Here is a 15,099-nt window from a genome sequence, read left to right as displayed (position 1 = left end):
CATCCTCATAATCCTATTTGTCTCTAAATATGTTTTTTGTGTTCTCTATTTCGGCCCTAGCCCATGAAATGTACCGCAGCAGTGTTGTTTCCTGTGTACTTATCTGTTTGTGATTAAGCTGTGGCTGAAGTTCTTAAAGGATTAGGCATCCCCTGATACACACCATCAACTTTTATGTCCTTGAAATTGTGACACTGTCAGTTTGGTAACAGCCAGTAGAATAATGGTCTTCGGTCATTTCTAGCAATAAAGGATCTCAGTGATTTTAAATCAATGTCTAAAGCTTAAATTCCGCTCTTTGCAGGATTCTCGATTTTCGCCGTGTACCACCTGTCGCTGGTAGACTGGTGAACATGACCAAAGAAATAAGAGATGTCACGCGGGACAAGAAACTGTGGAGAACGTTTTTCCTTTCCCCAGGTAACAGAAACCTTGTGTCTGGTGTGATTGAATAACCTGCTTTCTGTTTGTGCTCCATTAACCTCCCTGATACTCTGTGATCGAATGTGTTGGATGTCTTCTAATCATTATGTGATTATAATAATGCAGATTGGTTACAGATTGTCTTTTCTAGTGCTTTAATTGAAATACACAAATTAGGGCTGAATTATTCGCATTTGGCTTGAATCTGAGTCTCATGTAATGGTGACACAACTCCTGGCGCCTGCTGAGCCAAGAATGGGATTGGCATGATAATGTAACAGTACTGCTATGTTCTGGATTCTACTCACCTACGTGATCATTTCACCCCACTCACCCGTCTACAAAAGGGGTGTGGATCGTTTGGTCGATGGTATCTAGGTCGATAGTCAATAGGTCAACCTCTATTGGTCGACAGGCAAAATGTCGACACCTTAAAAAAATTGACATGCATTCAGTCGACATGGTCAAAGGGTCGACGCAAGCAAAATGTCGACATAGGGAAAGCTGTATGTGGTCTTCAATATCAGCGGTCGCTGGATCACACCGTGTGAACACACCATTAGTTACAGTTTGAAGAAATACACTAATAATATAAAACATTACACCACAAATAAAGCATTCAAACACATTTATGAGACACTATTTAAAACCTGTCAAAATGACAGCTTCTGCATTTTACTTTCACTTTGAGCTGTGACAGTTTTTACTCTCACTTTGAGCTGTGGCAGTTTTTAGCCCACAAACTCTCCACCACACCCCCTTCCCAATCTGCTCTTTTCTCCAATCTCTGTCTTCACAGCTCCCTCTATGTATATCCAGAAAGTTTGAAATAGATCAGTGTCACTGCAAAAATTGCTTTCACTTTCTGTTATGGCATCTTTTAGCACACAAAGGAGTATGGCGGTCCATCGAGTGGCCTTTCGTGGTCAATGAATGTAGTTTTAGGCATAATGGGGGAATTTTACTAAGATGGTAGTTCTATTTCACATGGTTTGTTGCTATCGGCAACCAATCAGAAACTGGCTATTAACTTCTAAAATGGTGCTAAATAAATAAGAAGTATATTTTGATTGGTTGCCAATAACAACATACCATGTGATACAGAACTCCCACTTTAGTTCATTTGATTATTAAATGTACTTGGGGGGCAATTATTCAGTTATCCAACATTAACTTGTCCATCACCAGAGACATTTGTTGGATGGAGAATGGAAGAAATCAGCAAGCCTGAGGTTAAGGTTAGAATAACGCAGTGCCCGCAATAGGCATGTAGTGGGTTAAACATCCCAGTCTGTATGTCACCCTTGGGAAGCATGTGACTCGGGGATCCAATAAGGTTAATGGGTCTGGCAGGGATAGCTGGGATATCAGTAGCAGGAAGGGGAGGAGGCTTCCTCTTCTTCCTGCAGAATTTTCCCACCATTCCTCCCCTTTTGCTTTATTAGAGGTGGTGGGTTTCATCACGTTAGCTGATAAGCCGGAAAGAACGGCAGGTTTAATCAAATTTGCTTATATTATGTGTTGATGTTACGTATATGGCTTGTTTCGGTGCACTCACCTCTCATTGACTTAGGGGGAGATTCTCTAAGAATCTCCGCCCCCCTTCGCCGCCCATCGCATTTATAATTATCGCATATGTTCTAACATATGCGATAATTATAGCAAAGGACAGCTCTTGCGTCAAGAGCTGTCCTTTGCGGTGAGAGTCGCCGGGTCCCAGCAGGTCCGGGCGGCTACCCCCTCCCTCACACACTTGGCGCTGCTGCTGCTGTGCCGGGCTCTCCTCCTCCCTGCACCCGGAAGAGGATCAGTGCAGGGAGGAGGTCACAGGTCCGGGCAGCACAGAGCTGTGCTGCCCGGACACAGGTGAGGGGGGAGGGGGCGATGCGGGGCGGCGGGGGTCCGTGCGGGGCGGCGGGGGGTCGGCGCGGGGCGGCGGTGGGATGCGGTAGAAGCCCATTGGCTTCTATGGGGCATCGCCAGATTTTTCTGGCGATGCCCCCCGCCGCGTTAACCCGGCGGGGGATGCTTACAGCATCCCAAAATGCAGTAAAAACCCCGATAACAGGGTTTTTACCGCATTTCTTGCTTACAGAATCTCCTCCTTAGGCTTTTGCTGGATCACCCGTTCGGGGACAGTGACCCCACCTGGGTAGTCAATGCAGTAGGGTGGAGTGGATACCGCTTGTTTGAGTAAGGCCAGTTACGTTTGTAGTTTGGGGTGGAGTTTTAGTTTATTAGCCGTTCTTTCTTGGCCACCATTAGTTAATTAATTAATTTAAATAATCTAGTTTAAAAGTTCGATAGATAAATCTTTAAACAATTTCTGCCAAACCTATGTCTCCGAGTCGTTATTTCAGGTTTAGTTATACAGGTCGAGTATCCCGTATCCGAATATCCGTTATCCGAATTATTCCGAAATACGGACATTCCAGAAAGTGAAAAAAAAATTTTTTTTTGCTAAAAACTCACTGGGGACATTTGTAACAGCACTACTGAGGACATGATATGTAACTGGCACTATATATGTACAAGAAAATGATTGCTTGGCATTCAAATTCAGTGCTGAGATAGTACACACATTTTGTTTCACGTTTTGAAACCTTGTTTTTTGAACAATTAAAATATATTTGTGTGTATTTTATGTGGTAATAAAATATATTTGTGTGTATATTATGTGTTTATACAGCATAAATGCAAGATACTTCAAAATACATCATTGAAATATTAAAATATTCCGAAATACGGAATAATCCGTTATCCAAAATTCTCCTGGTCCCGAGCATTTTGGATAAGGGATACTCAACCTGTATAAGTTAAGAATGTGAAATGTTTTACATGCTAGTGGAGCACATACGATATTGGGATGTTTAGTAAACAAAGTAAACTCTCTATTGGCTGATGTCAGCCTACTCTAACCAGTTAAAAATAAGCATACATTTATCTAAATTTGGCAAACATTGGTGGATTAGCTTTTATTTATGTTTAAGTAAAAAAATATAAAGAAATATAGGGTGAAATTTAATAGGATGAAAGATTCAGAAAGAGAGAGATTTGGTAAGAAATCTCCAGTTTTTTTAAAGCGGCAATCATTTACATTGCAAAATCAAACTGATTTTGCAGTGTAAATGATTGAGGGCCAGATGCACTAAGCTTCAAAAGTGATAAAATGGAGAGTGATAAACAACCAACCAATCAGCTCCTACCTGCCATGTCACAGACTGTGTTTGAAAAATGCCAGGCAGGAGCTAATTGGTTGGTTGTTTATCACTCTCCATTTTATCACTTTTGAAGCTTAGTGCATCTGGCCCACAACCTTCAAAAACTGGTGATTTCTTACCAAGTCTCTTACTTTCTGAATGTCTCTTCCTATTAAATGTCACCCCCTAGTCATACTTGCCTACTTTTGAAAACTAGCTTCAGGGAGATTATAGTTGGTAGGAGAATTTTGCGCAGCAGCTCATTGAGGGGGTGTCATGCTCCTCCCAAAGGGCGTGTCTAGTTCCATATATGGAGAGATTGTGAAAAGAGATTGTAAGGGTGGCACCTAGAAGCGTGGGTGTGTACTGCTACATCTGAGAGGAATCTTTTAAAATGACTTATATCCAAATCTAGATGTGCCCCCAAAACAGTTAGTAAGAGCTACTATACCTGCTAAAGTGTTGGGAAATTGTGCTGATGATGCAATGTAAATTGATCCATCTCTGTCTTTTTTTCCCAAAAAATGTAACAGTGTAATGTGGGTTAGTTGAAATGAGGGAGATTGCTAGACTATTGAGGGAGAGAGGGAGATTGCTGCTATTTCAGGGAGTCTCCTGCAGAATGCAGGAGGGTAGGCAACTATGCCCCTAGTGTTAAAGAAAGTATGGTCCTATAGGCAGTTACACACACCAAGGCCTTCCCTCCATTCTCCATTCAAAGGGCCAGATGCACTAAGCTTCAAAAGTGATAAAATGGAGAGTGATAAACAACCAACCAATCAGCTCCTGTCTGTCATTTTTCAAACACAGCCTGTGACATAACAGTTTGGAGCTGATTGGCTGGTGGTTTATCACTCTCCATTTTATCACTTTTCAAGTTTAGTCCATCTGGCCCTATCACATTCACCAAGCTATCATAGTTTTACATTAGGATCAACGCAGAACAGCTGCTGTATGTACTGTATGTGGTTGATGTTTCAGTCCCTAAACAGGGTAACAAAGTACGGGGTGTGCAAACTGCTATGTAGAAGCTGGATAAACAATACAGTCAGATCTTCTTAATGCCGCACAATATTAGACACAAGATTTGTTTGTGGGTCAGATTTCCTTGCTCCTGTCATGTTGTTCTAGGAGAATACTAATTGTTTGCTTCTCTGGAGAAATGACTGAAGACATTGCAGTGTCTGTGAAGCTCCTCTTTTGCTCATAGACTGTACTGGAATGTGCATCCCCTTAATGATATGTAATGCGTTCGCTTAGCATTGGTAATTATGACAGCATTAGCATGTAATGCTAGGAACTAGTTCTCAGGGAGATTACTTATTTATTGTTCCTGAGATTTTCTTGAGTATGAGTAAAAGGAGTAAGAATAGGATTTGATTGACTGAAAATGGACGCAGTACTGTATGTCAATCTAGAACGCACACACACGTTATAAAATATTATATAATGAAAGAGGATTGGGGCTGAGTCCCGGCAGTCTTCATTCCAATTCTGCCTACCTGGTCCTCCTTACTGTATAGCCAAGTTACTCAGGGACACCCTAATAGAGGTGGGACGCCAGCTCAGATACCACCCCTATTTAGGTCTGGGTTTTGGGGAAATTTTTGAATAGGAATGCCTAATTTTACAGAAGATATTTTCTCTTAAGGTATAATAGTTACCTGTTAATTATGTTGGTATAATTTATATTTATTATCAGTCTTCTAAGGTAACACGTAGTACGTATATTTAGGTGATAACAAGGAGTTGGGGCTGCGTTACCCTTCAGAAACACAGTCCTGATATACAAGGCACGCCCAGAATGTGATATGGTTATGCATTATTTTTGGAGGGAATGTGGCCACCAATAACATAATAGGCCCTAGGCAAAGCAATGTACTGGGGTCCTACCTACGACTCATTGAGAAGAACCAACTAGGCAAAGCAATGTACTGGGGTCCTACCTACGACCCATTGAGAAGAACCAATTAAAAATAATCATAACATGCATTGTCTCCCAACATGCAACATAAGGGTGGGATGACTCAAGGACTATTTTATCTTGCACCTCTATTTTTGGCATTATGTGCTCTTTGGGGCCGTTTTTCAAACTGCCATGCTGTCTGCTGCTGCAGTGCCACTCCTAGATGGGCCACGTGTTTGTGCCACCCAATTTAGTTGCTGACTATAGTCATCCAGCTACCTCAGTGCAACCTTTTAGCCTAAAAACAACATTGTGAGGTGTGAGGTGCTCAGCATAGGCTGGCACTGAGTGGAAGTTAATGATATTAAGGTTAATAATAGCATAGGAGCAAAAAAACCCGAAAAACTAATTCTGCGATTTTAGTGGTTTTTAAAAGAAAACACGGATCCAAAACACGAAAAGGGTGGTGTTTTGGAACAGATCCAGTCCCAAAACATGGCCGGAGACACAGACCCAAAACATGAAAAGTGCCCGAAGAACACCCCTAGTTTGTACTTCAAACTGCTTTAGCTATATTGCAGTGTAAAAATAAAGCAGCCAATATTTACTCTGCACAGTAACAAAATAACTCATCCAAATCTAATTATCTCTGCAGGTGCTACACCGCCCCCACCAGCAGCACACATGTTTTGTCCATTAGAGAGGGCATTTGCTTTTGTGAGTGAACCAGAATCAGGACCTATATGTAGAATACGGTTGAATGAAATAACAGGCAGATACATTTTTAGAATGTTATGTTTAGTTTGTGGTGCGGTGTTTGTGTCTGTGGTTCACCTGTAGGAGAATCTGACGTGTACTCTACAGAACTAAAGTGGGATAAGGACATTCATTTCAGTGTTTAACATCAGATGAATGGAAGAAAATAATACAGAGTTTGTTATTACACCAGATGCAGCCAAACAGAGTAATGAAAAGCACTTCTAGACTAATGTAGAAAAACATTAAAAAACAAATATATGTCCAAATAGTCCACTCGTAGCTGCCTGCAATATGCAAATAATTTTTTTTTTTTCATTCAGACTTTAAGGAAAAACCTACGAAAGAGACTTTATGTCACAGGAAGTTTCTGCAGTAATTGAGACGGTGGTGTAAAGAAATCAATAGCGAGGAGGGACTCTGTACACATAGGAGGGAGGGGATGAGCTTGTCGTCTGGCTCCAAATGATAATGGAAAATTTCAGCTGAAATATAAACAAATACAGTATAAAGTAATGAAGTATTTACAATGCGAGCAAGCAAAATCTATTACATACAGCTGCAATTTGTTTGATTACAATGGGCCTAATTCAGTATGGCTCGCTAATTAGAGAAAACACAGTGGCCTGTGATCAAAAAGTCGCCGTCCTGAAGGAAAGAATTAACGCCACTTGCAAAATTGTGAATGGATCGCAAATGATGATGATCATTGGCAACAACCAAACTATCAAACAGCGTTTTTCCATCTGTGCCCATAGGGGGTGCTGTGGGTACAGCTGTGCCAGGCCCCAGCTCATTTTGCCCACCGTAACACTCCCCCCCCCGACTACGCTCAGTGCACTGATCAAAGCAGGTCCCGGAGCGCAGGCTTATTCAACCCAGGAAGCCGGTGGCCAATAAAAATGCTTCAACGGCTTTTGAACCAATCAGAGCTCGCGTACCGGCAGCCAATTAGAGCGATGACAAGTGGCTCGACCCGCTGCACGTTGTTTGCTGGCATCCTTATTTGTATTCCAGTGGGATGCGGCAGTTAAGCCGTGGAGCCGGCTGGCTGGTGTCTGCGGCTGTACAAGTTGGGGGAGGCTCCGTAACCACGTAACTACGTGATCGTGACCTCACAAGTGGGTTGTCGTTCAGGCGGATGTGACGTCGACGCGTTTCGTTCCCTAGCAACGGGAACTTTTTCAAGACGGTTATATATAGATAAACTGTATTTACTGGCGTATAAGACTACTTTTTTTCCCCTGAAAAACATGCCTCCAAGTGGGAGGGTTTTCCTATACGCCGGGTGCACTTATATAACAAACTCTATATTTTGAGTGGAAATGTTGGGGGGTCATCTTATATGCCCAGTTGTCTTATACGCCGGCAAATATGGTATATATATATATATATATATATATATATATACATATATTGTATATAGGGAGGATCTGGGTTTGTTTACCTCTGAGCGTCCCGCCTCCCTAATCCATTGATTGGTTCAGAGTGCTGTTAGTCAGTATGCGGTCCCTGGGTCAACAATATCTAGGTCGACCACTAATGGTCGACAGTGACTAGGTCAACAACTAGGAACGGTCAACATATCCTAGGTCGACAATGACAGAAAATCAACACAAGCTTAAGGTCAACATGGACATGGTTGACATGAGTTTTTTTTTTTTTTTTTTAAAAAGGTGTTTTTTTCATACTTTACTATTCAAGTGGGCATACATTGAGAATATAACAGTGTGCCGTTGCACCATACCCAAAGCATGTCGAGCACATATACAGTGTCATTGCAGGGCTAGCGATGCAATTATAACTCATTGTTTTAGACCAGGCATGTCCAACCTGCGGCCCTCCAGCTGTTGTGAAACTACACATCCCAGCATGCCTTGCCATAGTATTGCTATTAGGGAATGCTAAAACAATTGCAACGCATGCTGGGATGTGTAGTTTCACAACAGCTGGAGGGCCGCAGGTTGGATATGCCTGTTTTAGACTAAGGAAACCAAAGGCTCCAGGTAACTGGGTAATTAATACCCCCGTTCCTAATGTTAACCACAACCACATGTATAGCTTATGCTCCCGATAACGCAGAGGTGTCCGGTCTAGTCTAAGGGGAATATTCAATCTCCCGCCGCCATTTCCGATGGGAGAAATAGCGGCGGGGCCCTATTCAATGCTGTCTTCCCCAACAGCATTGAACAGGGATCTCGGCACAACATGCCTGACTTCACAAGCAGTCTGGCACCTTCTGCCGAGAACGGGCAGGAATTGTCGAGCTCCTAGCCGCAGCTCGCCATTTCCCGGCCTCTTCTCCCGGCCACACCCCATTCTAGGTGCTCGGCAGGAAGGACATTGAATCCCACCTGCAAAATCACTGTCGAGCCGGCCGAGAATGGGACAGGGTCACGGCTGTCTGGCCAGCCCGACAGTCGTGACCCTACATTGAATACCCCCTAAAGAATCACTTTGCAAAAACAGATTCTATATTTAGTTTTGTATCTTTAAGGAACTGGTTATTATTGTCTGTTATAGAAATTACACCATTATATAAGGCTGGTTATTCTAGAGAGCATGCACTGCTTCGTGATCCCTGTGGATCCAGCACTACCGGTGAGAGAAATAATTAGAAGTGCGTACACTAAGAGCACCATTATGATTACATCAGAGAGAAATGGAAGGATTGCTTAGTTGTCCTTATACATTTCTTTGTAAACATTAGGAATCCATATATCTTTCGCGAAGCTTTACATAACAAAGCCAGGCCGGTACAGCGCTGCGCCACCTTTTCACTGAATGCTGCAAAAAATAGACTCTTGACATTTCAGAAGTAAAGCTGACTCCTTACCTCCTGAGGGGCTTATTAAGATTCCATCCTTAACACGTTTTTATCTCAATACATAGACCGGTGGGCGCATCATCATTTTTCACATATTTAATTAGCTATTTCTGCCCATGCACGGCTTCAGAGAAGACCTAATCATTGGAATGTACCAGGCAGGGTGGCTGCCGGTCTTTGGTGTTTTGTGATCCTTATTGAGGATTTGTGTTAAGCATTAAGCACAGTATGGAGGCTTGGCAATGAGAGCATCGTTCCTTGCAGCACTGACAATCCATCACAGCCTTTGGTCCTGAAGCTTCCTACAGACCCTTTGTAACCATGACAAGTTCTCTGTAGCAATGGCAAAGCTAACGTTTTGGATCACTTGCATGAAATTAGTATTAGGACATGAATGAAGAGTGACGGTATAGTGTATGCCCGCAGCAGCCCCAGCCTTCTCCTCCACATTTATACAGCATTGTATTATTACTAGATGTGTGACTTTGAACAGTTTACCGTTCAGTGGTTTTCCCTTTGGTGGATTCCATAATGAATCAACACTTAAGATCATTGTCCTTTATATGTTTTGTGTTCTGAGATCATATGAATATTTTACAGGACATACGTACATTGATCTATTGTGTCTATGCATTCAATATGGCTTTAGTGCTGTTCATAATACAATACTGTATATAGCCTTGCGCCTTGCTCACTATATCTCCTCTATGTACTACCCCATCTGTCTATCTCTCCCCTTTAGACTCTCATGAGCAGGGCCATCTTGTCTTTTGCATACCTCCCAAATTTTGCCACCTTAAAACCGGGTCCTGCTGCGCTGAAGGAGCGTCCAGCATGAGAAAGGGGTGGAGCTACTGATTGGGTGGGCATGGCATTGGGCACAGGGGGCATGGCCTAGCACCATTACTCTCCAAGCAGCTGGTCAGCACCCATTCTCCCTCCCTGCTCCCTCCCTGCATCTCTTAAGTGATCACCAGCTGCTCTGCAGAGCAGCAGTGATTTATGGCTCCCCCCAACTTTCCTCCCGCCCACGGGACACTGTGACCCGCAGGAGGGACAGTGGGTCTCCAGATAGTGGGACTGTCCTGCTGTAATCGGAACAGTTGGGAGGTATGCCTTTTGGGCTTTTACTTCACTCACTTATACTATCATCTCCTCCTTATGGCCAATAAAGGCACCATACCTTAGGGATCGGCTGCCTGCTGCTTAGTTGGGGATTCTGACTACTGCTGCTGCAATGTTTATAAACATTGTTCCTGTCCTGCAATGTTCTGGACAATAAGTCACTTGTTTTTCTTGTTTTGTTCATACAGTAATTTCTGTTTTTGTGCCTATCAGGCGCTGTGAACCCCTTGTGATGTCTTATAAATAAATAATAATAATAACTGTATATGTGCGCTGAGACTGAGGAAGCCGCTGATGTGTTCTACATAGGCGGAGAAACGCGTTTTGAACTGTGTCACTTCTCCAGAATACTGCTGTTAAAAAACCACTGGCTAAAAGTTTCCATTGTGGCTTGCTGGAGTCCTATTGGTGCAGGAGTACCTTCTACAAATCTATTGTCCGGAGCGCAACTCTGGTAAAAACAGGGAAACTGCTATCCTGCTGCTTACTATTCTATACAGGATTACAAATTAATACCAAGGACCATCCACCAAGAGCGGGACTGGTAATTATAAGGTGGCATCTATCTCACTGTACCTATGCCTAAAGGTGATAAAAGAGCCATTTCTAGCCTCATAGCCTCAGCCATTTATTCAATGACTTTTTAGTGTTATATGTTGTAAGTCCTGTTTGCCTTATATGTCTGTTTTCTTGTAAAAGTGCACTTTCATGAATTTATAATCTGTCTTATCATGTTTTAAAAAATAAAAAAGTCGATATAAATTTATATAGCTATATTGGTATTTGTATGATTGAGCACAGCAGCGCCACTTAACAGACTTTGTGGCTGATTGCCACTTAGACTGTCATACTCCTATCATAATGGTAAAAGTATTACCATCTGTAGTGGTAAGAGTTATGCTGCCTGTGTTGGTAAGAGTTTCCATGGCAGTTAGAATTTGACTTTCTGTGGCGGTAAGAGTTATACATATGTGTGGTTAGAGTTATACTTTCCGTGGTTGTAAGTGTTATACTGTCCGTGGTGGTAAGAGTTATCCTGTCTGTGGTGATAAGAGTTATGCTGTACATGGTGGTAAGAGTTATACTGTCTGTGGTGGTAAGAGTTATGCTGTCTTTGTTGGTAAGTGTTATACTGTCTGTGGTGGTAAGAGTTATACTGTCTGTGGTGGTAAGAGTTATGCTGTCTGTGGTGGTAAGAGTTATACTGTGGAGTTATACTCTCCATGGTGGGTAAGAGTTATGCTGTCCATGGTGGTAGGAGTTATGCTGTCCATGGTGGTAAGAGTTTTGCTGTCTGTGGTTGTATGAGTTGTACTGTGGAGTTATACTGTCCATGGTGGTAAGAGTTATGTTGTCTGTGGTGGTAAGAGTTATGCTGTCTGTAGTGGTAAGAGTAATACTACAAAGTTATACTGTCCATGGTGGTAAGAGTTCATTTACAACTTTGCTGCGACTGTTTCCTTATTAATGTACATGCATTAGTCGGCTTGCCCCACCGTGGTGGGGGGCATCGCCCGAAAAATCTGGCGGTGCCCCATAGAAGCCAATGGGCTTCTACCGCATCCCACCGCCACCCCGCAACGACCCCCCGCCGCCCCGCACGGACCCCCGCCGCCCCGCATCGCCCCCTCACCTGTGTCCGGGCAGCACAGAGCTGTGCTGCCCGGACCTGTGGCCTCCTCCCTGCACTGATCTTCTTCCGGAGCAGCAGCATCGGGTGTGGGAGGAAGAGGGAGCCGCCGGGACCTGCTGGGACCCGGCGACTCTCACCGCAAAGGACAGCTCTTAACGCAAGAGCTGTCCTTTGCTATAATTATCACATATGTTAGAACTAATGCGATAATTATATTTGCGAAGAGAGGCGAAGGGGGGGCGGAGATTCTTAGAGAATCTCCCCCTTGGTCTTCCTTGCATTTATATGGTAGTATTGTCTGAATCAGTATTATGGGAAAAAGGTCAGCTGTTGCTCCTCTCAGTTAGTACTTGAAGTAAGTCTCATTTTTGAGAGTCCCTCAATCTCTGCATCCGTGCTTCCAGTTACAGTATATTACCGACACATCACATTAGTAAACTATTGTGTTGAAAAGGGTATATGTAACAATAACATACTTGCCTACCCTCCTGGAATGGCCAGCAGGGTCCTGCAAATCAGGTCCCCCTCACGGCCCCCCGGGAAGGGGGGCAAGTCTCCTGCATTGTCCCCACAGCCCCTACTCCCCCCTTCCCCTCCCCCCGCCACCCATGCTGGTTCTCCCTACAGGAAGATGGCCTGTTGAGCCCTTCAAGATGGCGCCACAAATGGCTGCCTAGGAACTGTGCACTCAGCCATATGTGACCCCATATATCCTGTGTGATAACTGTACTGTCTCTGCTGTAACTGTGTTGTCTTTGCTCATGCTGTTACCTACCTGGCCGCTGATGGCTGACTAGGCGTTGTGCAGCTCGGCGGGTATGTGTTCCCTGTGTGATAACTGTACTGTCTCTGCTTATATTGGTACCTGCCAGGCTGCTGCAATAACCAGTGGCGCCGCTGATGGCTGCCTAGGCGCTGTGCTACTTGGCGGGTATGTGTTCCCTGCATCTATATCCCCCAGGGTACTTCTAGCCTATACCTGTATGTGTTCGCATATCTGTCACTGTTTAACTGTTACCTAACTGGCTGTTGCACAGCAATCCAAGTCAAATTCCTAGTATGCGCAAGTATACATGGCCAATAAAGTTGATTCTGATTCTATTACAGTATGTACAGTATATAGTCTTTTGTTTTGCATTCTCTTTATGTTATTTTTAAAACATAATCCATTGTACACAAATCCTTCTGTCGTGACATTGTAAAGCTTATAAAGGTGACTGGACAGAGATTTCATCTGAAGCAGTTAAACAAGTAAAATGGTGCCTGGTATTTTTTTCCTGACAAATGGAATATTTCTTCATGTGAAGATGGAATTGGAATCAGATGGATGTGAGCATGATGCCTCTGTATTTTCCTTAGAAGATTTCCTTATAAATCATTTATTTTTATCACAAGGGATACTGCTGAGAAAATGAAATAAAAATTGTTATCACACCAAGCAAAGAGGCTGCTTGAGAATGTGTCCTGTTTTAGAAGCAGATGGTCCTGCTGTTTATTAAGTACATTTTTTTGTTGCTTGTAGGAGTTTTTTGTGTGTGTGTGTTTTTTTTTGTGAACTATGAGTTAGTTACATATATTTATATATTAAAAATATTTCTAACAATGTTGCAAATTAGGATATACAGTAATTACTTAACTTTGCTCTATTGTAATACCTTTTTTTATTATTATTACTACTAAACATGCACTTTGTAGTATTTTTGAAATAATTTATAAGATTTTTTAATTTACACCTATTATCTACAGGCTGTGTAGGCTCAGGCAGGCATTCTTAGGGCTAAACCAATTTTCATAAAAATAATAATTTTCCGGGAGATACGAGAGCGAGATTGGAAGTAAAAGGTTATCAGAGCTTGCTGATACCATCATAAATACTAAAATGTGGCTTGGAACTCAGAATTCACAGAAGAATGTGGGGTGAATCATGATGAGGACAGGGCTGGATTATGATGCGATGTGACCTCATCCCCAGGGGTGCTCCAAGTGTTTTGAAGCTCCTCATCCCCAAGTTTGTACCAAGTGTTCTGAAGCTCCTCATCCCCAAGTGTGTACCAAGTGTTCTGAAGCTCCTCATGCCCAGGGGTGCTCCAAGTGTTCTGAAGCTCTTCATCCCCAAGTTTGTACCAAGTGTTTTGAAGCTCCTCATCCCCAGGGTGTAATGTACCAAGTGTTCTGAAGCTCCTCATCCCCAGGGGTGTACCAAGTGTTCTGAAGCTCCTCGTGCCCAGGGGTGCTCCAAGTGTTCTGAAGCTCCTCATCCCCAGGGTGTAATGTACCAAGTGTTCTGAAGCTCCTCATCCCCAGGGGTGTACCAAGTGTTCTGAATCTCCTTATTCCCAGGGGTGTACCAAGTGATCTAAAGATCCTGATCCCCAAGGGTGCACCATGTTTTCTGAAGCTCCTCATCCCCAGGGGTGTACCAAGTGTTCTGAAGCTCCTTATTCCCAGGGGTGTGCCAAGTGTTCTAAAGCTCCTCATCACCAAGGGTGTGCCAAGTGTTCTGAAGTTTCTCATCCCCAGGGGTGTACCAAGTGTTCTAAAGCTCCTGATCCCCAGGGGTGCATGGGGTCTTCTGAAACTCCTCATCGCCAGGGGTGTGCCAAGTGGTCTGAATCTCCTTATTCCCAGTGGTCGTATCAAGTGTTCTAAAGCTCCTCATCCCCAGGGGTGTACCAAGTGTTCTGAAGCTTCTTATCCCAAGGGGTGTACCGAGTGTTCTAATGCTCCTCATCCCCAGGGGTGTACCAAGTGTTCTGAAGGCTGAGGTGTTCTGGTGTGGACCCCGGTGTTTCATGATCGTGCCTACAAAAACAGTGGGTGTGCCCATAGAAACTCTGGGTGGGCCCATCGGAATGCAGGCATTCACTGAAATACAAGCAGCAGCCATGTGACTCCTGGATCATGCGTCGGCTGCGAGCGCTGTGCAGAGGAGGAGAAATCCTTTGATAATAGGGAACCATCAAAAGATTTCTCCTCTATGCGGGTGCTAATGAACGTATGTGTACCCGTACACATCCACTCACAGCCCTGCACATGGGCTCATCGTTGGTGATCTTAATCTGCTTGCCGAGCTCCGAACACACATGGCCCAGCATACAGGCCTGAATTGTCCCCAAAGTCACAATATAACCTGCCAGAAGTTCTAAATCATTAAGAATTGTGTTTCCTCTGCTGACTGTCAATATTTTGTATTCAGTATTCAGTAATGTACTATATGGAGGTGGTTAGG

The 15,099-nt window shown here is 43.5% G+C and overlaps 1 protein-coding gene across 1 annotated transcript in view; it reads left to right on the top strand.

Moving 5' to 3' along the window:
• The window catches only part of FAM20C (FAM20C golgi associated secretory pathway kinase), a 150,330-nt gene that overhangs the window by 112,145 nt on the left and 23,086 nt on the right, over positions 1-15,099 (top strand). The window contains exon 5 of the mRNA XM_083153155.1: positions 305-420. Coding sequence (XP_083009281.1) covers positions 305-420 — 116 coding nt within the window. The remainder of the gene's footprint in view (positions 1-304; positions 421-15,099) is intronic.

Source organism: Crinia signifera, chromosome 7 (assembly GCF_055691185.1).
Source record: "Crinia signifera chromosome 7, ASM5569118v1, whole genome shotgun sequence".
NCBI classification, from domain to species: Eukaryota; Metazoa; Chordata; class Amphibia; order Anura; family Myobatrachidae; genus Crinia; species Crinia signifera.
This window is presented reverse-complemented; position numbering and strand designations above follow the sequence as displayed.